At 33.2% G+C, this 23582-nt stretch overlaps 2 protein-coding genes across 7 annotated transcripts in view; one reads left to right on the forward strand and one right to left on the reverse strand.

Annotated features, from left to right (window-relative positions):
• The window catches only part of LOC134263404 (rho GTPase-activating protein 35-like), a 38593-nt gene extending 15056 nt beyond the window's left edge, over positions 1–23537 (forward strand). For 2 of the 6 annotated variants that reach the window (XM_062745735.1, XM_062745736.1), the window contains 21 exons: positions 342–447; positions 1085–1208; positions 1390–1585; positions 1917–2048; positions 2257–2535; positions 2694–2869; positions 3151–3313; positions 3688–3899; positions 5476–5556; positions 10457–10581; positions 12063–12155; positions 12825–12927; positions 13099–13305; positions 15001–15062; positions 15365–15508; positions 17681–17846; positions 18167–18244; positions 18366–18494; positions 18988–19020; positions 20319–20424; positions 20711–23537. In XM_062745735.1, coding sequence (XP_062601719.1) covers positions 342–447; positions 1085–1208; positions 1390–1585; positions 1917–2048; positions 2257–2535; positions 2694–2869; positions 3151–3313; positions 3688–3899; positions 5476–5556; positions 10457–10581; positions 12063–12155; positions 12825–12927; positions 13099–13305; positions 15001–15062; positions 15365–15508; positions 17681–17846; positions 18167–18244; positions 18366–18494; positions 18988–19020; positions 20319–20424; positions 20711–20918 — 2923 coding nt within the window. In that variant the 3' untranslated portion in view covers positions 20919–23537. The remainder of the gene's footprint in view (positions 1–341; positions 448–1084; positions 1209–1389; positions 1586–1916; positions 2049–2256; positions 2536–2693; positions 2870–3150; positions 3314–3687; positions 3900–5475; positions 5557–10456; positions 10582–12062; positions 12156–12824; positions 12928–13098; positions 13306–15000; positions 15063–15364; positions 15509–17680; positions 17847–18166; positions 18245–18365; positions 18495–18987; positions 19021–20318; positions 20425–20710) is intronic. The other 4 variants (XR_009991255.1, XR_009991256.1, XM_062745737.1 and 1 more) reach the window with 4 other exon arrangements.
• The window catches only part of LOC134263406 (solute carrier family 40 member 1-like), a 125614-nt gene that overhangs the window by 45548 nt on the left and 56484 nt on the right, over positions 1–23582 (reverse strand). The window lies entirely within an intron of this gene.

The following is a 23582-nucleotide window of genomic DNA, read 5'->3' on the forward strand; positions in this document are numbered from 1 at the left end:
AGGCCCTAGCTGGACAATACGCAAATTTTCAAGTGGTCAAAGTCACAGTCAAGTGTCTGGACTTTTTTCAATGCTAAAACCAAACACAAACAAACCTAATTTCGGCTGGGAAAAAATAATTATTAAAGAAATAAAAATCTTTTTTTATTTAAAAAATGGAATTTTGTACATATTTTAGACAAATTCTTTGCAAAAATTGTACCATCTTTTGCATTACAAGTTATTTTTAAAAAGGAAATCATGCAAGATTTATCACACAACAATGAATCAATTTCATTTTGAAGTTGCTTTTCAGAGACTTGTCAATGTAAGCACAAACCAAATATTTCCCTTTTTTTCAGTCGTTCATCAAATAGAATATCAGCAGTGTCTGAAAAGGAATGCCCCCTTAATCTGGTTCTCTTGGGATGTGAGGGGCTGGCCACCAAACTATTCAAGCAGATAAGGGTAAGCAGGTTTATAACTTTAAGATGATTTGGTAAAGACGAACACGATTCGTAATGGGAATGTGTCCGCCTTGCTCATAACTTCTGATTTAGTGGAGCTATGACTTTCGTATGTCAAATGTGTATTCCTTGTGACAAGACCTTTCTTTGGGTACCACTAAATTTGACCTTTTGACCTTGACCTTGGAGTTTGACACACTTTTACACAAAAATTCCAAACTTTTACTTTGGCCATAACTTCTGAACAATATATATGAGGACTTTCAAAATACTGTAAATCTGGAAATTTTTATGTCGATTTTATTTTGCGAATTCAGGTCAAAATGCTGTTGATTAATTTTTACGTTTCAAAATTTTGTGAATGACCACTGCTTTGTTTACATTTTCTTATTGGTAATTTATTTTTAAGAAAAATATTTTTGCAAATGCAATGAACTCGCAAATTGCTAAAAATTTATCTACAGCAAAAATTTCCAGATTTACGATATTTTACATATGTATTCAATCAGTGTCCTAAGTTAACCCCAGTGGATAGTCTTAAACTTTTTACACAGATCTAGCGTGAATTGATAACTGATTTACTGGCTAAAGGAGCTGTTTTTTTTTTAACAACAATTTTTTTCTAAATCTTTGTTTAGGAGATGTTTGAACATGACCAGTTTCAATATAATGACACAATCTACAATGTGGACTATCGTCCTATTGAAGATGATGTGAGCTTAGAACAGAATGCTTTTCAAACTGCAGAATTTAAGCCAAATGGTAAGTCCAGGAGGGGCTCAGAAATATTTTAAAATTGTGTCATTTGTGTACAGAAACTTCAGTGTCTGTTAAAAAAAAATGTTTTTAGTTGAAAAGTACATGTTACTGCACAGTACCTGTATGTCTAACTCTCAATTTGAGGGGAAAAAAACCTTTTCATTTGATGCATTTTTTTTTCTAGGTTGTTTGTGTATGTATACATCAGAATCCTCGCTCAATTACATTGCTTCAAGTTTAGAGACTGTTCTGACGGCTGATGTCCCAGAAGAAGACAGCCTGCGAAATCTTCCCATCGTTATAATACACGGATACGATCCTCAGCTCTCAGAGAAGGATAGCCTGAAACTGCAACAAAAAGGACAGGACCTAGCTAGAAAGTTAGTAGGCATATCTACCTATCCTTATCTATCTTACACTCAAAAATAAATACAGAGATACAGAACTTCTCAGTTAATGGGACCCATGCTTTCATATATTGAAACATGAAGAATTAGAGAAACAAAGGATGGCAAGAAAGAACATGAGGAAATTCATAAAAATCCAGTAGAAGACTAGAAGTAGCACGGATATACAAGTAGAAGTTAAATCTCATTGTCTTTTTTGCATACAGTGTTCCTTTATTTACAAAGAAGCTGATCTGAATAATGTGTAGATCTTGCCCTTGTTTGTGTATATCTGACATTTGTATATATCTTACCTTTGTTTCAGGATGAATTGTGATTTTGTATACATTCCTGAGGATACCCCAGAAGACATGCTCCTAATTCAAGTGGAAGATGCACTACTAGCTCTGGTTCGAACTACAAATGGATTCAACCTTCAGCTAGAACCTCAACTTAGGTAATTCCTAATGGAAATTCAGGACATAATTAAGTGATTTTCAATATTTATACAATGTAAACTGGCTTTTAGAAAGATTTTAAAAAATATGATTTAAGGCTAGAACATATTGCAGAACATTTCATTTGATTACACAACCCCCATTAAAAAGAAGGTTTAAATCATTGTTAATACCCTTTAACTTTGGTATAATTATACATTTCTTTAGGATTGCCATGTGTATTATGTGTGGAGAAGACTTCCGGGTGGATATTCCAATAGGTCCGATCCTGAATAGTAACGCCACCTACGTAGATGTAGAAACCGATCTCTCTGTTTCATTAGAACTAAATTTAGAAAGTGGTCTTGACTCTGGCAAACAGAAAGTGGAGGTATGTGTTGGAGCGTACCATAACTTCATCACCAGGGTGTTCAGGGAGGAGGAGGAATTTCAAGGTTTTATTCTAGTCTACAGTCCAGTCCGACAGGCATCATTTGCTGCTATGAAGTGAGTACTGGTCACCTTGTGCTGTTGTAGTCTGATGACGTGCTAATGGGCAGTCATGCTGACTTTACCTTTATTTGGAAAAATTTTGTTTATTCCAAAGAATTACCTGTGAAAACAAACTTGACACATAAAACACTAATTACTTTTATTTTTGACAGAGCTTATGCCGAAAATTTACGTAATCTTTACAATGTAATGCCACTGATGATCGTAGCTGTGAAAGATCCTATGAATCGTGTCCCTTTCTCTAAGGATTTAATTGTGGCTGGGGAGAGAATTGCAGAGGATTTTCGGGCAGAATTCATCGTCACAACTGCTGATTTCAAGCAGAAAGGTATTACTGTACTAGGAGGTAACACAATTTTTTTTTTGAATTACAGAGCTCTTAACAAATATTGAACAGTATTTATTTTCAACACAGAATAATTTGCATTTTCATTGGGACAGAACATTTAGGAAAATTGTAGAAATATGAACAGAATGTTAAGTATAGTAATAATTATTGTTAACAGTTTGTAGCTGGACAAGTTTTAGATTAAAGTAAGAATTATATTTTATGTTAATGGCATTCATAAGTAAGCATACATTTTGGGTAATAACACGATTTTTTTTCAGACACTGTTTACCTGCCCTTGATGAAGGAAGCTTGGAATAAGCGTGATGAACTGGAGTCTATATATTGTGACCCTAATAGCCCTCCATACGACACCAAACTAGACATGAGACCCCCGGCCCCTCTACCAGACACTTTCCATCCCACCAATGGTAGCAGTAACAGGTAGTTATTACATTGATTTTATGATGAACTCAGCTTAGTATTCAGAGAGGGGATGTCAGGATATCAATAATATGTACTAAAAATACTTATATACATGTACTGTCAAATCACAAATTTTCGTGGGGAATTAATTTTCATTGTTTTCGAGGTATGAAGAGACCCACGAATTAATGACAACCATGAATTGTAAAATGTTACATACATAGCAACTCAACAATTCTTCATCCACAAAGCGTTTTTACTCAAACCACGAAAATTTTACCCTATGAAAATTTGTAATTTTACAGTAATGTGATTACTAAATTCACAGAGAAACTGTTTTGTCTGAATTTACAAAAAATGCATAGGATGACATTTTGCTTTTATTTGTACAGCCAAAGTACTGAGGACTCCGAGTCAAAAGAACCACTGTACACACAGGAACCAATCTATGACAAACCCTTCACCCACCATCACTCAGACAGTGAGCCCTCCTCTAGTTCTCCCCCTCCCATCAGGTCATCAAGTCCCCCCAACGGGGAGTTACCCAGCCGCGAGCAGCTGGTCAAACCCAGCATGCTGAGGAAAAACCGCGGATCAAATGCAGGTAAATGACAAAGGGGAAAAACTCTGTTATACACTTTGAAATTTTGCAGTGCTCTGGAGTGAAATATCTTTCTATTTTTCTTCTTATCATTGCACCGAGTAATTTGGGACATTGGTCTATACAGTGCAATTTAAAAAGTGTTAAAACATTTGAAATTCAAAGTCAAGTAGTAGATGCAATTTTTTTCCTCCAATGTTTTAAAAAGATTATCTTTTTAGTTAGAAAATAAGTTAACAAAAAAATGTACTTAATATGTGTCAAATATATTTGTATTTTAGAATTTCAGAATTATGGAATGATGAATATCTACAATAATAATTTTGTTACTAATAGAGACCATTACTAAAAAAGCAGTCCAGCTCCTTAATGCTTTTGCTTATTTAGAGCAACAATCTAAATATTTCAACAAGTTTAAAATTACATTGGCATAAATAAAATAACTCAATATTTTTTCTTGTATTTTCTGTTCACAAAGTAATAATGAAACTCCTTTTCTTAAGAAATATTAACAAGAAATGTATTAGAGTTTAAATATAAAGTTTTAACTTGTTTTTTTGTTTTTTTTTGAGAAAAAAGGGGTTACTAAACTTCTTAATGACATCTGATTTAAATTAGTGGCAATAATGTGAAAGGTTTATTTGTAAGTATCATAAAGTCATTTTTGAAAAATAATGTGTAAATGTGAGTCTTGTAGGGTCTAGCAACTCTGTTAGATGTCAATTTGAGGTTAACTTACTTTTATGTAATTTGTAGTTCCCGGGGGATATCATCGGGAAGTCTTTCGCAGGTCGTTTCCTGTGATTGAAACTGATTCGTTACGCTTGATTAGTTACAAGAGTCTGGAGCACCCAGACTCTGAGACCACTCAGAGCCCGTTTCAATTTAGGAAATCTTGTAGTATGAAACTAGCCGTGAAAGATAAAGAGCCAGGTGATTCAATATTGTCGTCAGCTTTGTGATTTTGTTCTTGTGTTCGGGTGCTTTGAATATTCCAAGGAACAATTGGAATAATATGGATTTTTTTTCCTCAAAATTATTTTCTTTTGTTTTCCTGTCCTTTAATTTTTTCCCCTTCAAATATCTCAAGTATGATTTTTTTTTATCTGCTTGCAAAAAAAGATGCTTATGTTTTTATTTCATTAAAAATGACTCATGATCTAATTTTATAAGTGTTTAGAAGTAAGAATTTTAGTTACCATTAGTGTCTGTAGATAATTGTTTGTTTCTGGGATTTAGTTTTGTTTTGTAATACTTCTCTTATATAATATATTTGATGTCTTCATAGATTTTCTTATATATAATACAATTTTGTATAATTCAGCTGTAATCAGTATTCCGTTATGAATATTCATAACCTGAATTGAGATTCATGCTCTCTAATAAAAACTGTAATGAATGCAAAAACTACAGGATGTGCCACATTTACAATCAGTTAAAAGAAAAATTATTCCGATGTCTTGATTAATTGCATGTTCATTTAAATTAGGGGAAAACAACATATGAATAACCTTTCTGTTTTTTCTCTGTTTGGTGAGCTATCTCTGATGGTATCTGAATCTTTTCTTATTCCTAAAAGCCTGGGCACTCAATGAGCCCGTGAGACAGAAGAAAGCGTCCACTTTCCCGACCGACGTGCATCATCCCGCCCGGGACAATGGTGATAACTGCTTTTGTATTCATGGTGGTTGTTGTAACAAACTTGGGCCTGGGCTTTCTCCACATTCATCTCTCATTGTAGCACACTTACCATTGGTTTGGGAATGATTTTAAAATTGTTACGTAGTTCCTGAATGGATAGCGTTTTTTAGATTTAATATCATTCCATGTTACTTATTGTGTATAAACTGAAAAGTAAATTTTCTATATCGAGAGAAGTGAAAAAAACAAACAAAAAATCATAGTTTGGGTCATCCCTAAAAGACAGTTGTCTAGAAAAGTCCTCCATGTGTTTCTCTGAGAGTGAATTGGGGAGCTATTTTTTACTTTTCAGCTTATTTTTTATTTTGGCAAACTAAATGTGACACCTGACAAACACAATAATGATAATACATGTAGCTTCGTAGAAATTGCATGCTAAAATGTTTAACCGCAGAGCAGGCCCTTGCAGAAAACACAGATTTCAATCTGGTCATTGTTTTGATATATTTAATGCAGTGTAACTTGTTTAAATCATACAGGCCAGGCTTTCTTAATAAAAAGAATTTAATCAGTTGGTTTAGTTAGCATCTGACGTACCAAAAATATGTATAATAATATAAAAGTTTCCTGTAGAGCCTTAGACTGCATGACACCCAGGTTAGACAAGTTACATTGTGGAATGTTCTTTTATTTTAGCATGTTTTATGCATGAGTTTTACCTTGCAGTAGGTGAACTTTGGTATTTCAACATTGTAAGTGTATATTTATGAATGTAAATCTAGAGTAGATTGTTACCCATGATTGTTCAAATGGCCTTTTGGGGTAGGGTTGAGCCAAAATGGTTGAGATCAAAGTTTTACATTTGAATATATTGAAGAAATGTGTAAAAAAAACTTTGAAGTCAAGAACAGTAAATCCATCACGATCAGTTATATTTATATGAAAGCATTGGTTCGATTTTGTTTAAATCATGGCCCCTTTGGGTTGGGTGGGGCCAAAATAAGTGATTTAAGTTTTGCAAAGGATTAGTAGAAGAAAAATCCTTAAAAAGCTTGTCAAGAAAGTTTTACATAGGAATTTACATGAAAAGGGAAAATACTGTATACAGGGTTATTTTCGCCCCGTGTTACTTTCGCCCTTTTGCCCTTGCGAACAATTTTGCCCCGTTTTAAATTCGCCCAGTCATAGTTTTGTTTAAGAAATGATACTGTGTAATTTGAATTCGCACCGTTTTAAATTCGCCCAATGAGGAAGAGGGCGAAAGGGGCGAAAATAAAACGGGGGCGAAAATTTCCCCGTATACAGTAATTTGTTGATGTAGGATTATAGAACTCGGATGAGAATCAGTTTTCAGCTCATGTCTGGACATTTTCTGATCATCTTGCTGGTGAGGTATCAAAGTCTAGATGTACTTTCATATGTAGTGTTTAATATGATATTGTTTGAGAATGCTGTAATCACTATATGTAAATGGAAAACAGATATTTATGTTTTGTATGACACAGGTGACAATGGCTTAATGTCTGAAAATGTTAGTATGTTTGCCAAAGGAATCACTTAAAAACATATAGAAGTACTTAATTTATTAATATTTTCAAATTATGTTTACATGTTACTTTCAATATACAGGTAAACTTGTTATCTCCACATTGGTGGGGCTAAATTCAAAGTTTTACATCCAGCATTCTGAGAGTAACTTTTTTGTCAGGACAGGATACGTTATGCGCTCAATAAATATTGAACCTTATAAGGTTGACATCCAAGATACAGAAAAAACTAAATGCATATTTAGGGCCCCGCAAGGATTTGCGGGTGCCCTATAGTAATCACTCTGTCTGTCCGTCTGTCTGTCTGTCTGTCTGTCCGTCTGTCTGTCCGTCTGTCACTCTTCCGTCCACAAATTTTCTGTTTTTTTCTAATAACTTTTTTTATGGTTGCCCAATCAAGTTCAAATTTGGTATGGTAGTTCAGTAGGCAAAAATACATATTTTGATGCTAAGTTTGGCTCTCTATGTCTTCTGGTTTGGAGCTGGGGTGGTGGGGTAGATTCCTTAACTATGCATAAGAATGAATGGGCAACTTTTTTTATGGTTGCCCAATTAAGTTCAAATTTGGTATGGTAGTTCAGTAGGCAGAAATACATATTTTGATGCTAAGTTTGGTTCTCTATGTCCCCTGGTTTGGAGCTGGGGTGGTGGGGTACATTCCTTAACTTTATAAAAGAATGCATTGGCAAAGAGAGATAACTGCTGAAGATGTTCCCATTGTAAACTGAATGCTGCTATATGAGTCCCTTGGGATTAATTAGCTTTCCTCCTGAAGAAAATCCAGAGCATTATCTTTATCTGTCACATTGAGATGAATTACCACCTCTGTCTGCAAATGAAGTTTGTTTTGAAGTTTAGTCAATTTGGAATGTGATGAACACTCTGAAATGTGGATTTGAATATAAATTTTCATAATTTATTTTTGTTTAATAGTTATGATTTCATTGAATTCTAAAATCAAGAAATAGATTAAAGAAGATTTTTTGATTTACTTTTGTTACTTATGTTAATTCAAGAATATTATTAATTTTTAAGGTAGTTGTATAAAAACCCCATTCTATCATTAATACTGAAAAAGTTCTTATTGTAACTTTAAAAGAAAATGATGAGAGAGATACAATTAATCCCTTGGGATTAATTATCTAGCCTGCTGCAGAAAATTTAGTAGGCTTTTCTTTATCTGTCTTTAAGATTAATGAAAACCTTTGTCTGCAACTGCTGTTTGTTTGAAGTTAAGGTCAAGCCTTCATGATATTTGCATTCATTGAAGGCTGGATTTTATATAACACAAGCTTCATAATTGTTTAAATATACATTCAATGTTAAGTCATTCTTTACTGCCTAATGTAAGTACAAGGATATTATTTTCAGGTTTTTGAATGTTCAGGAATTATCTTGAAATTTTAAGAATACAGTTGCTGTTGCTTATTTTTCGTATATTTTGAGTCATTCCGTAAGCTGCACCCTTTTAATTCTACCCCATGGCGGGGCCCTTGCTGACTGGTCAGTTTTCTAGTTTTTTTAATTTTAACTTGAAATGATTTTTTTTTTAAAGATTTGGGTATTTGAACTATTGTAGTGATGTTACATACACACAAATCACAGCTGATTCGGTTATTTGTGTCGTTGTTTGAATTGTTTCCTGTGCACATGGTGCAATGCATTTCAAAATTTTTACCAATGTTGACAAATCAAAGGTAAATTTTGCTCTCGGGACTATGAATATATGTTGAGAAAAGCTGGATAGTCGACATTATTAGGTCAATGTAGAGTTTTTGGAAATTATTAAAAGTGAATACTGACGGGACCGCAGACTGATGTTGAACATGTTGAATATCTAGTGAGGTTGTCAACATATGCAATGTAGAGATACCAAAGTTTACATGTACCGGTGTATTTTTATGCACAATTCATCATGCAGAAGGTATTCACAGTTTTGTTTTTTTTTTAATTAGATACTCGGTACAAAATATGATCTGTTCTTTCTAAACATTGCTCACAGGTTGAGATAATGTACGCATAGAATAAATTCACTAAGATTTAGTATCAATATATCTAATATATTTTCCTAACAACAAAACATAAAGTGTCACAGATATTGTATTTGTGTTGTTATTCTATATCTTAGTGTCCAAATCAGTCATTTATGTATTTCCTAAATAATTATTTCCTTACTTTTGATTAAACATTAGTTAAAGTCTAAAATTTCTGTCTGTTCTTAAATTTAATGCCAGCATTTTCTTCTAATTGAATAATAACATGCTTTCCTTTGAAATATGGAATTTTAAAAAAAATGCTTATCATAATTGATCATCCATTTTCAGGTCACCTGATATTACTCTTGTGACCTATTGCTATCTGTTTTCGTCCGTCAGCATGTGTCGTCCTTTATGCGTTCATATTACACCTTCTTCTCTGAAACCACTGAACCAATTTCAACCAATTTCAACCAATTTTGGCATATAGCATCTATTGGTGAAGGGGGATAAAGTTTTGAAATTCATGGCCCTTGGGGGATAAAATTTTGAAATTCATGGCCCTTGAGGGATAAAATTTGAGAAAATCTTCTTCTCTGCTCCTGGTTATTAAGCAGATAAACTGTGTACATAGTTATGATGAGGAAGGGTGCCTCTTCCAAAATAGTGAATGTCATGGCCTCTGAATCAGGAGTCTGGTATTAGTGAGTGGCTCTAATGAGTAATGCATTATTATTTTATTACAAATCCCCTTTGCTTCCGGTACATAGTATGATGAGCAAGGGGTGTTTCTTTCAGAATTGGGAATTTCAATACCCATGGGTACCCATGGATCAGTAGTACCTGGGGTGGCTCTGTTTACTGAAAAGAAATTAATACTTTGAAATCTGCTCTTTGGTATTTATCAAACTTAAATATTTATGATGAGCAAAGGTTCCTTTTCCAATATTGTGAAATGCATGGCCCCAGGGTCAGTGGTTCCTGTGGGGTGGGGCAGTACTGATTAAAAACATGTTGTGGAAATGTATTTTTCTTTGTTCCTCTGCTCTGAGTAATAAGTAATCAAACTAAGCATGCTAAGTGTATAGTTATGATGAGCAATGATGCCTTTTTCAAAATTGTAAATTTCATGACCCATTGTTTAAAATACAAACCAAATTCAGTTGTTGGAAAGTTTTTACATAATACTCAGGTGACTTATAAGGCCCTAGGGCCTCTTTTTTGTTAAGGATGCATAGACTTTGAAATAACAGAATTTTATTTCTTTTTGCATCTATTAGACTTAAAGTAATCTTTTTTCCTTTTAGTAGAAAATGATTAGAAAAGTAATGTAGAAATCTGCTGTAAATTTGTTTGTTAATATGGTTAATTCATTTTTATTGGTATTTTTTGGTAGATTCTTGGACTGATCATTCAACTCATGGATCTACAGAGTCACAAAATCATGGACCTGACACAATTTTTGTGGAAAATGAAATTTACCAGAGAGCTTCAACTATCTTAGATGATTCCAAATTTAAGGTAGAACCTTTGTCCGAAAAGTCTTTATCACAGGATTTTCAATTTTTTTTTAATTGAGTAATCGACATTTGCTTATTTATCAATTAAAATATTTGATCTGTTTTCTTGTTATTAAATGTAATGCAGCAGGTATAACTTGGAATGATAATTATACACTGTGACTGTAATTTTCAGCCATTTTTAATGGCACATACTCATATAGAGACTAATAGAATATCACAAAAATACTTCTTGAAAAATCTTTGTTTTTTAGACTTAAATTAACTGGGCAATATTTATATAATAGTGTTGCATTATGCATGTAATATTCCTAAATATTATGCAGGGTTTTTAAAAAGGTTGACGAGCCGGAGGCGAGTGCACTATGTGTCAAACCCTGCCTACTATTTAGGCATAGTACATGCATAATGCAACACTATTGTTATTATTATGCTGACTGTTGTTATTATTTATGCGGCAATCCATTTGATTTTTTCCTGAAAATAATGGTGGTAACACATCGCACTTGCAAAAACTCATTCAAAATCTTCATGCTAAAATTAGTTGCATGCTTAGTTATTTTGGTTACTAGTATTTTCTCTAAATAAGTCAGGATTTTCTGTCCCAAAGATACTCATCTTTATTTTCTGTTTTGTTAGTAAGACTGATTTGTTTACAGATGTGGATTCTCATTGATAATTTTCTTTTACATCCTTCAATCAAGCGCTATATAAAAAAGCGTTTTAATGACCACATGATATCAATTCATCTAACGATCTGTATATAATTAGTTTGAAACTTTGTTGTACACATTTATCTAAGATTCCTTAGAATAAATATAATTGTTTTCAACTAATATTTGTCTATTTTCTCCTTCTTGTGTCAATTGTATAAATAAAGTTTATATATTTAATAAAATTCTCCAATCAGTGATCGTCTCTGTGGCGTAATCGATAAGGCATCGGACTGGCAACCTCAAGGTCGTGAGTTCGATTCCCGGTGTGTGCATAGAAGAATTTTATTCAGAAAATAAGGCTGTGCACTATTTCGGCATAGTATGCTTACGCTATATAAATCCTTAGACCACTATGCGAGAATAGTAGGATATGGGTTATATAGAGACAAACTGACAGGAAGCATAATAATTGAAAATATTGTTCAAAATTAAATTCTTTATCTTTGATTGAAAGCATATTATCAAGATGTTTGACTATTTAGAAATCAACTGAAGATTTTTTTTTTAGCTACTTTGCATTCCTTGAAAATGGTTGCATGCCATTTATATTATCATAGTTGTGTATATATATTTTCATTACCTGAGACAGTCTTAGATTCATTCACTTGACTGACATCATAGGATGTAGGTTCTACATTAATGTGAGAGGCATGTGCACAGGATTTGGTACCTCCATGCAGTCATATAAAAATTGTTGCACTTGCCTAATGCTTATATGTACTGTATTTAGCCTTTGACATGTATTACGTGATGATCTTTTCATTAGGCCTCACCAAAGAAAAACTTTGTGGGCCAGGGGGCGCCAATTGCTCAACCTGAACAGGATATCACTCTGGCAGAAGACTACCAAGACCCAAAGGTAGGGATTTAATATTTTGTTCTGAACTTATTTTAAGTGTGTTTAAATTAAAGGATTTGACATCTATGTTCTAAAGGCTTGTAACAGTATGGAACATTACAAGGTTAAAAGTGTCCACGTGTATTTTTAGCTCTTCTGAGCCAGAGGCTCATTTGTGAATATTATTCAAACCTATGGTTAAAATCTTCATAAAACTAGCCGCAACAAGGGAGAATAAGTAGGTCATAGTGACCTACTTTTGAAATTTTTTGGCTATATTTAAATATCTCAACTTCGGTACATATTGGATTAGAAACATCAAACTTTGTTAATTGATGCATCTCGATTCCCCGGAGAATGTCAACCAAAAAGTAGGTCATGGTAACCTACTTTTGAACTTTTTATGGCTATATTTAAATATCTCAGGTACTTAAAAGTTTAGAAAAAATCCAACTGTGCCAATTGATGCATCTTGGGTCCTCAGATAATTTCAATTAAAAATAAGTCACAGTGATCTACTTTTGAAATTTTATGGCTGTATTAAATATCTCAGGTCCTATAATTGGCTAGAATCTACAAACTTTGTCAGTTAATGTATCTTACAGTACCTCTAGTTTGTTATTCTATAGTATTTAGAGCTTTGTTGTCAATGGTCACAATTCTATATGATACTAATTGTTATTCTGTAAGGATTATCGTTCTCATGGAGCAGAAGATGGAGAATATGCTGCAGTGTATGGGGCATTGGAACCTGGTAGACACCAGCGTATTATGTCACAGGAACGGAAAAAAAGTAAGATTTTTATAAATGATTTTCCATAAATGTTAAACAAATTTTAATATATATCAGTTCTTAAGAACTGAAGATGTGTATTAGATTACCAAAATCTTAAGAATCATTGTTAATTGTGATGAGATGCTAAATCATTTTGATGTACAATTGGGAGAGTACAAAATTTTTCAGAAAAAGCCCAAGATTCTGATGATTCTGAAGAGTCCAGTTCACTGGAGCGTGACAAGAAAGACAAGGATTCTATTTATAGCCGAGTCAATCGCAAACCCACTCCACACAAAAAGAAAACCAAACAGAAATCCCAGGATGGACAGGTGTACACCATACCTGTGTATACTGACGAGCGTCCGCAAGGAAATCGACGCAGAGACAACCGAGGTTAGATAACGTTACTTTCAACACTGTCCTGTTATCAATGCTTATTAACTTATGCTGTGCTTGAAGTTGTTTGCCTTTAAAAAGGATGTTTGGAGTATGTAACGCATTATCACCCTTCAAATATCTGTATAATTATCCTATGTTACATCAATGCTAACTGAAGATGATCTGTTTAGCTTAATCATACTAGATTTCAGTAACTTTGTCTTCCGTAAGATCTAGTCATCCAGTGACAGCTTTGGGATGAGGTGTTTCTATTCTTTATATATCTACGTATATTATACAAACTAAAAACTAATATCAACTCTCATGAATTTACAAAACATTCATATTGGGACTTTGACATGTCTAAGTGATCTTATAGGTCTTGTAGTCTTCCGATGTTAGTAAAATCTTGATTTTGATGTACAGCTTACAGGTACCATTCATTACATGTTCAGATATAAATGGATCTGGAGACTCTCTATTTGAGAATATGCCTACAAATGAATTGAAGTGTACATGAATTACTGAGTCCTTTTCTCACCAAATAGAACGAAGTGATTCACCCACAGAGAGTGAAGAAACGGGGGACGAGATGAATAAAACTCCAATGACGAAATGCATGTTTAAACAATGGAAGTGGCAGGGGGTGACTGACAATTATATTCTGAGTCCCCAGTCGTCTCTAGGTTCACCAGGTACCTCCCCATCACTTTTGATGTTGTTTGAACTAGGGAGGGGTGTTAGCTTTAAGGCATGGTAGAGGTGGGGTCAGAATTTGGTCATAGACTTTGATATTTGTTCTTAGGATAAATTCTCAGTATAGTTTTATCATCAGTGTTGTAACACTGTTTTATGTGTAACTATAGAATATAAACATCAAGAAACAATATGTCGTTGTTAAATGGAAACTGAAGCAAACTTGTAGCTATTTTTTTTTTATGTGTAGCACAACAACCTTGCACAATTTTCATTCAGATGACAACTTCACTGCCTAACAACACCGCTTATGATCAACCTTTACTGCTGTATATCATAACTGCTAAGTCAATAGATTCCCTATTTTACTAGCTGATTTGCTTTTTTATGTGCGTTTGCTTTTCAATGTTCTGCTTTGAGCTTCAGCTCTTTTCTGATTGCCTTAAATTCAGTATTCACACTCCACCACTGTATGTGGTCATAAATTATGTATTTATAAAGCTAGAACTAAAAAAAAAAGAGACGTGGCATTTATTATTTGGTTGTCTAGAGACATATTTCTGAAATCATTAAAAGGAAAATAATAATATTTTGAAAAATATTGAATGAAGTAAAACAATGATTTATATATAAATCATTCTAAATTATATTAAAATGGTGTTGGTATTAAAAATGCAATGATTTAAAGACATTGCATATTTTAAAAAAATATGATCCTGACAATGTTACACAAGCCCTCTGACAATCTGATTAGCCCTCTGAAAAAGCAAATCAGTAATCTGTATGGTTCATAAAGTTATACTCAGGTTAATAAGATAGCTTTACATTTATCTTTTCTTGTATTTATATGCATATTTACTCTCCATTATAAATATCAAGTAATATGTGTAGAATCCCTGTATTTTTCAACTTTTACCCCTTAATTTTCTTTTGTGTTGTCAAAGCCCTCTTGTTTGAACATTTTGAAAATTAGACTTGGCTTTGGTATGCTACAAATTATCCTCTGTATTATAGGCAACTTCAGAGATTCTGACCTGGATACGCCCAACAAAGAGTACTCGCATACGATGCCTCGGGTAAGTGTTAAAGATGTCGCTGAATAGTCAAATTGGAATCTTGGCAAATGAATTTAAAAAGGAAAAGATGTGTTTGTGAAACACAATGTGGTAGCACAATTCTGGAGTGGGACGTAGACTGAAGTGGTATACACTTACCCTTGACAGTACAATAGTTATAGGCTAGGTTAAATTTGACAATAGACAGACAAACAGACAGATAGGACAAAAATAATATTAACCCCGGGATCTTTTGATCCGGGGGCATAAAAATTAAAAAGGTATATTGGAGTGTTCTAATGAGTGGTTTTCCTTGCAAACAGGGCGGGTTTTCAAGTTTTGAGGAATTTGACCTGAATGACAGTGGAAGTTGGATGACCAAGTTTAGGACCCTGAAAGCTGACAAGAATCGGAGGAAGGAGGAAAAGAGGATCAAAGATGACGAGAGGCGGAGGCAGAAAGAGGAGGTAGGTGTGAGGCCAAATATAAAATTAGCTGGCTCAGCGGCTGACTCGCATAAATTGGTGCGGTCCAAAGAATTTTTTCAACTGATATGGATCATAACTTCATATTTAACCAGATTACATGTGAGGTGTTAGACTATCGGAAACACATGATGCCAGACACTGGTACTAACGTGCCATTTCTGAAATTGAAAAAAAAAATTCCTTACCTACCGATCCAGACATAAAAAAGACTAAAATGACAACACCAAACCAACTATTTTTTATTGTGGCCAAATTGCACAATCCTAAATATAGACATAGGTCAAAAGTAGGCCCACTGTGATATACTAGAAAGGGACTGCTGGAATATGTAGCGCTATGATTATTTTTGATAATGAAAGCAATAGGAAATTCATGTACCATTCATAGTTCTACTACAGAAAGGAACCAACCCAAAATATTTAATTTTTATGAGTATTTTTAGAAAAAAGTAGATATGTTTTATCTGTAGGAACAAACAAATACATGCACTGATGGTTGAGTAGCACAATTCTTGTCTAGTACTGATCACAGAAACAACAAAGATATGTATTTCACAGTCCTTGTCCACTATACACAGTCTCTGTGGTTTTTTTTTGTTTGTTTGTTTTTTTGTTTTTTTTTGCAAAAGAGCACCTAGAATGATTTTGTCTTGTGGACAACCACATCCTAAGTCCCATCCATCATTAGTCCAGACCCATGTATACATGAATCTGTTGGACTAGGACAAGCTTATTTAAAAAAGAAAAAACATCAAGTTTGTTTTTACGGGCTTAGGATTGATCTCTATTTTATCAGGTGAAATTAGTAAGGTTTGTTAGGCTAATAAGATCGGTGTTAATTTCAAGTGCTAATAACACAGAAATATTGATTGCTACACCGGCCAGTTAATTTTCACTGCAGCAGTGGTACATGGTTTGTCAATACGATAATCTGTGTTACTTGCATATTTCACCCAATAAATCTTATAAGGAGTCAAGCACCCTCTGAAATATTTTATTTACTTATGAGGGTCTTACCAAGTTCATCAAGCACCATAAAAAGGGCATTAAATTTCATCAGCCCAATAAACACCTTTAAAATTTACATATGGATCCATTTGCTGATTAATTTTGATGTTTATTTCTATTTCTGCAATCCCAGCATACCATGATTTGCTATTTCTTATTATTAAATGTATGAATAATTAATTAAGACAATCTATAGTTCTTGGGCTCTTTGTTCTTTAGGTGTTTTGTGTCTTGCTATTGTAAACCCTATCAGGTTATGCAGGTAGATTTTTAAAGGCCCCGTGATCAATACACATATCCTTAGTCTTGGTTCTGTTAGAATGGATATACAGAAATATTGATGTGTAGGGGATTTTAAGGATTTAAATCTCCAGTTGTATAGCAAGTTAGATAAAATGTTATTTGTACACTTTGGGTTTGCATTGTGTAGTGAAAGTTCTATTGAAATTAACTATATGCCAATTGATATAAAGAGTTGAATATGGAGGTGCTATTAAATAGGATAACAATTTTGTTACTTTGGTTGACTGTCAGAATACAGGGGTAGTGCGAATCACCCCTTTCTATTGTTTCATGGCCGTGGATTTAAATGGCATTACCAGGTGCCTTTAGCATAAAAAAAGACATGTGCCAAGTAACCAAGTTTAATTAGTTTTATGTTATGGAAGTTATCAAAAAATACCCATTACCCATGCAGGGGAATTCAAATCTGACTGATATGCAGTGAATACTGTTGAGATATAAGGAAGTAATGGGTTGTACAGCCTCAGTTCATGTGATGCCATATTCCACTGTTCTGAAAAGTACAGCACAATTAGACAATAATGAGGTATGACACTAAGGGATCATTGTAATGTAACATTTAAAAATTCTTATATGTGATTGGTCTCATTTATATTTTAGCTCTCCCATAGCAAAACATCCTCATTGGAAGGGGGGAGGGGCATTTTTAGAGCTCATTGCTGTCAATACTTCTATAGTTTTAAATGAATGGGAAGTGTGATGTTAGGAAATAAACATTTCGATGTTATATAATTATTAAAGATACAATTGTGCTTTAAATATTATCAATTATCAGAAAGCTTACTAGCATCTAAATGTTGCAATAAATTCATATCAATAAAACTTGTTTGGGTATTTTCAGGAGAGAAAACAAAAAGAACAACAGAAAGCTCAGAAGAAGAAGAAGAAGGATGGCCGCCCGGGGACGTCTGAGAGTGGCTGTAAACTGAGCGAGTTCCCCATGTCCAGCAATAACCCCTCCCTACCACAATTTGTAGAGACCTGTGTGGAATTCATAGACAATGAAGGTCAGATCAGCATTTATGTAGAAAACAGTTTTTTTTAAATGGCTCAGAATAGCCATCTTTATCTGCAGATAATTGAATTATGATTGAAGAAATAGATTACTTTTATAGAGTACTTTTGAATCTTATCAGTGTTCAGTAGTATTAGGAGAATAATGTTTGGCTATTTTGAAAAAAAAAAGAAAAAAGAATGTTTAAACTTTTACGGCAGCATTTTCATGTGGAAATTGTGTCAAGAATTCAAATAAAAATGAATTTGTCCGAAATATATAATTGTGAACATGGTGAAAAAAATTACTTAAGAGATGTCAACATTTATACAGGTATGAACACAGAGGGTATTTATCGTATCCCTGGTAACAAGCTGCAGGTGGAACTACTGCAAAGTAAACTGCAAGAGGGTAATTAAAGAATTCTATGCAAATTTGTAAGAAAGTTAAGTTTGAGAATTTCAAGTATAATACTAATAAACTGCTTCATTTTAAGTCCTATAATCTGAGGTTTGGTCCTGTGATTTTTCAGACCCTTCAATAGATATCCATAGCCTGGACATACAGGTGAATGCCGTGGCGACGGTCCTGAAGAACTTCATAAATGACACGGAACCCCTAATCCCCCCTAGTCTACACGATGAGCTGTTGGAAGCAGCAGGTTTGTGCTAGTGTTTCCATTGATTGTGGTTTTTAGATATGATAAGTGTTGTCATTGGCTACATCCTAAGGTATCAGATATTTTCACAGAGTTAAGAAATTTTTGAGAATACTATGTGTTTTAAGTGATGAATGCTTTCTTTGAGAATTGATCCTCAAGAATGTGTGTCAAAAGTTTTGATGTGTGAATTTTTTTGGTGCATGGTTGTATTTAAAGCAAAAAATTGATTTTAAAAAAATTGAACTTTCCAGTTTTGGATATGAAATGATTTTTTATGTAATTAATTTGTCCTCTATATTTCTTTAGAAATCCAAGGTCATACTTTTTATTTTTGCATTTCAACCATTTCTTTATTTTTGGTTAAAATCATAAATGATTGTACTGTAATGAAATTCTGATGGTAAAAATATTGAATTATCGGAGTGATTATTGTTTAATGCATCATCCGGTAGCTGATTAGAGTGTTGTTCTAATTGTTGTGTACAATTTACAGCAAAGATTACTGAGCAGGATGATGAGTCTGAAGGTAAAAATATCAACCAATCACAATTCAGCTTGAGGTTATGTTAGAGGTCACATCTGGCGTGCCTGCCTGTGTGCTTTATTGCTTCATTATTTTTCTAAGCACTGACGTACCACTATTAACAAATTTTCCAAGAACATCTCTGTCATAATAATTCTGTCATTTCCCCATGCCACTGAAAATATATTACATTGAACTGCATCATTACATATACAACTATATATATTTATCTGTATATCAACTACATAAGACATACATTTACCTACTAGCTTAGTACCACTGAATGGAAATTAATTACTGTGCATGAGACTATGACATGTCTGTATATTTTTTCAAAAAGGATGTGTTTTTCCACTTTGTCAGTTACCTGCCAGTTTAGGTAGGTGTCTTCTCTAACTCTCTACCCTTTGTCTTCTCTTGTAAATATGACTATAAACTCATTTCAGCAATATTTGAATTTTTCTTTCAAAACAAAACAAATTTAGTATATTATGAAATAAATTAATGTTTTTGCAGAGTTGTCACTTCCTAGATATCAATGTTACATTTAAGTTAGCCTGTATCACTTACCAGTGAGCATTATTAGGCATATATTCTTTGCCTTCCATGGGGTAATCTCATACTTCTGTGGTGTAACCTTGACCTTCAATGGTGGAGTGTTATTTGTAGAACTCATTTTTCATTCTATTAATCTTTAGCATTTTCTGTCAAGCAACTAACATCAAATTTAAGAATGGTCATGGAATTCTTTCTCATTTGTTTCTTGGATATTTTTGAAAAACCAAACAATGGTGCTCTTTAGGTTTATTAGAGCAGGAAAGAGGATGTTACTGTCAAATGTATGACATATTTCTAGTATGGTAAAAGTGATATACCAAAATTCAGATATTTGTAGTTCTTTAAAGATAATTTTGCATGCTTTAACATTTTACTAATGCCTTATTGAGTCATTCTTTATATATATAATGGGTTTCAAAATGTAGGAATTTTTTTTACTATTATAATTCAATATTCATAATCCTTACAGTATATCCTGTAGATGGCCCATCGCATTCCAGTGTTTTTTCAAAATAAGAAATGACCATTTACAAAACATTTCTATGACTGATCATTTACACTGTATACATAATGGGTTTATATTTATAAAGATACATCAAAGAGACACAGATTTCAGGGTTTACAGTGGTATCACAGAGTTGTTTACATCACCACACATTTTCAAGATGTACTTTATATTTTGACACAAACAAGAAGCCAGATTAGAGCTGTACACATGTCATATTTTTTTTCTTATTCTTCAGGTATGCCAGACAAGAGTTCAAAGTTATTAGCTTTAAGAGGAGTCCTCAAGAAGGTCTACCCCACAAACTATGAAGTGCTAAAGTATTTCATTACTCATCTGAAAAGGTAAATTTTGAATAATTAGATTGACAATATGATGACATTTGAAAATTAAGCACAATTTAAAGTTTCTCAGATCATTTTCTATAGCAAACATTAAACAACACTGTATATTGTTAAATAAATATAATGAACATGTCTTTATTTTGTGTAAATTATGATCTTATTAAATTTTAGCTCAGATGTAATGATTTTTATCTTTCAAAGGCAACACATAATATATGTGGATATTTACCAATATGAACTAAAAAAACAATATTGATAAGTATATGTTTATTTTTCTTTGTCACAGAGTGAGTCAACACAAGGCGACACATAACATGAACAGTTCAAACTTGGCCATTTGTTTGTGGCCAACTCTCCTGAGGATAGACTTTACCGGTAAAACCTACACAGACATGACACAGATGACACGCCTCCCGGCGATTATAGTACAGACGCTTATAGAACAGTGCGGTTTCTTCTTTCACGGTGAGGATGAAATCTCGGAGGTTGTGTGACCAGGAGAGCAAGCGTTGTGTGGATAATTGAAAAAATTAAACCTAATTAGTTCATATCAGTGTAGGATGGAGTTATGGAGAAATTATGTAGACGACGATGATGCGGCAAGATCAGATGCCAGTCCGTTTTGTGCCGCAAAGAGAAAATGACTGCCGCAGGCCGGACCTGCATGCCATGCAATGGCAGACTGACACCAGGTGGCGCTCGGGCAGCTCACTGTTCAACAGGTTAGCGGACGTTCAAAGAGGCATTTTCTTGTTCATTAACTATATAGTGTTTTATTACAATTTTTAGTGGGCCAATATACCAGTGCATAATATGTGAATGGGAGATTGTTGCAATGAAGTGAATATGAATGATGCTTTGTGGTTAATGTCAGTGATATCAAGTATTCCGCCTCAAAAACTTTTTTTCACATTGTTTAAAATATATAGGCAGAATGAAGTGTAATTATTTATCCATCTTCAAGATGCTAAATATGCAATCTTGAAACCTTTTTGTGAGTGATTATTTGAAGATTCATAGTTGTGAAAAAGTTGATTAATGTGGATATATATTTTATGTCATTTTGAAAATAATAAGAAAGTGCTGTTCATATGAGAGTATAACATTATAGTGGACATTGTCTTGTAATCAACAACAAACATAATAGCTTTTTTTAATGAAATGTTATTTTGACACTCTGCTGTTTTGTTAGAGAAAACCCTTTTCAGCTGTGATTTTACAATGTTGATTTTTTGTGATATCTGTTTCTTGTCTTGTGTTATTTTTTACTCTTTATTATTGAAACTGTTGTTAATTAGGGAGACTCACAATATCTCAAATCTGTCATTTTTCTTCAAACGGACGAAATACGTTAATTTTTTCATGATATGCAGATATTTGGAAAGGATATAAGAAAATCAGGAAAATTTCAATCTTATTAGGTAATGCATGTCTTTTCCCACGATTCATCAACTGACTCTGTATGTCTCTAGACATGAATTTTTGCTCTCTTTAAATGCATTGAAAGGTGAAGACTTTCTGTGTATTGAAGCACATATATAAATAGCTATAGATAAGTAAGCATACATTTTGATATATTTTTGATTTTTATAGGGCTTTGAATATCGTACATAGAAATAGGGTAAGGAACATAATTTATAATTATGGGAATCCAATTTGAGCATTTGGACCCAAATTTACTGTGAGTGATAATTTATCTTATTCTCATATTTATAACACAATATAAACCATATGTGTAAAAAAAAAAATTACACCAAAGTCAGTTGTATTTATTATATATTTATACATATATTATATGTATGTATACCTAACAGCATAAAGTGATACTCATCTCATTATTAAAGAATAGTAATGTAGTTGATAGAATGCTTTTCAGAATAAGTATTGTTGTAAACACATTTTCAAATGGTTTGTATCAATCATCTCTTGAAAAGATATGAATTTAATAAGTATGTAATTTCTATGAATTTTCTTAGTTGAATTAAAACAAAAATATCTTCCCGTACATGTAAGTGCCATTTAGAGTGGGAGGATCTTGAAGAAATGTTTCATTTTGATTGGGCTTTTTCCTCCTAATCATGAACTGTGTGTGTGAAAAGTGTTAAATAACTCTAATGACCTTTCTAAAAGCAAACTGATTTTTTATTAGCATAAATATTCTTTTCATAAGAGTAAAATTATCTATTGTGCAATGATGGAGTAAAATTTAAATAGCTTGATCCCCCCAGACACATTCTAGTCCAAAAGTTCAATGTGTCTTTCATTTCTTTGTATCAGTTTGCCATATAAAGAGAAACTGTGTTCATCATCAGGCTCATAGATGAGGGATTGTCATTAGTATTTTCTGTTATCCTTTTTGGTGGACCATACAATACCCAGACATGCAAACTTTACATATGTATGTGACCATGATGCAAGGCTTTCTTGCATTATTTATACTAGTATATACAGAGAGAGAAAGAGAGAGAGAGAGAGATGGAAAAAGAGAGGGAGAGAGAGACTGCACTGAATTTATATTTAAATTGACTGGGGATAAATTTATTCTCATGGTTGATGCCATTATATAATTTTATGTACTTGTAGTTTCCTCATTTTGACGCTTTTGACCAAGTTGCTAAGATAATTTTTTTAATACATGTACAACAACCAAATTTATATCTTGTATCATATATATTCAGTCTGTTGCTCAGGTTAATTTGATACACAAGTCATTTACCAATCTAGATACTAGTACTCCAGGCATGGGGAGGGAGGAGGGGGGCTTCTAAAATATTACCCAATTTGATAAAAATTTTGAAGATGTTTATTGTAAAATCTAGAAGGATCTCTAATGCAGGGTTGTGAAATGGAGAAACTGGCACGATTTTGTTATTGTTCATGAGATGAAGAATGTACAATTGCAGATTTTCTTATATTTAATCAAGTATACCAAGCTTGCCTTTGTCAATTTTTTGTTAACACTCTGTATGACAACCTTTTTATGACGTGTCGTATGGATAAAAGTACCAAAACTGAACATGGTCTGTACCTGACATTGCAAGGTTTTCCACTGCTGCTATTTAATTTGCTTTATACAGAGATGTACAATAATTCAATAAAATGTCAATAATTTATTTTCTGTTTTACATTATATTGATGGTTTGTGTAGTGCTGAGTAC

Source organism: Saccostrea cucullata, unplaced genomic scaffold (assembly GCF_032062105.1).
Source record: "Saccostrea cucullata isolate Sc308-1 unplaced genomic scaffold, CSIRO_AGI_Scuc_v1 ctg345, whole genome shotgun sequence".
Classification (NCBI taxonomy): domain Eukaryota; kingdom Metazoa; phylum Mollusca; class Bivalvia; order Ostreida; family Ostreidae; genus Saccostrea; species Saccostrea cuccullata.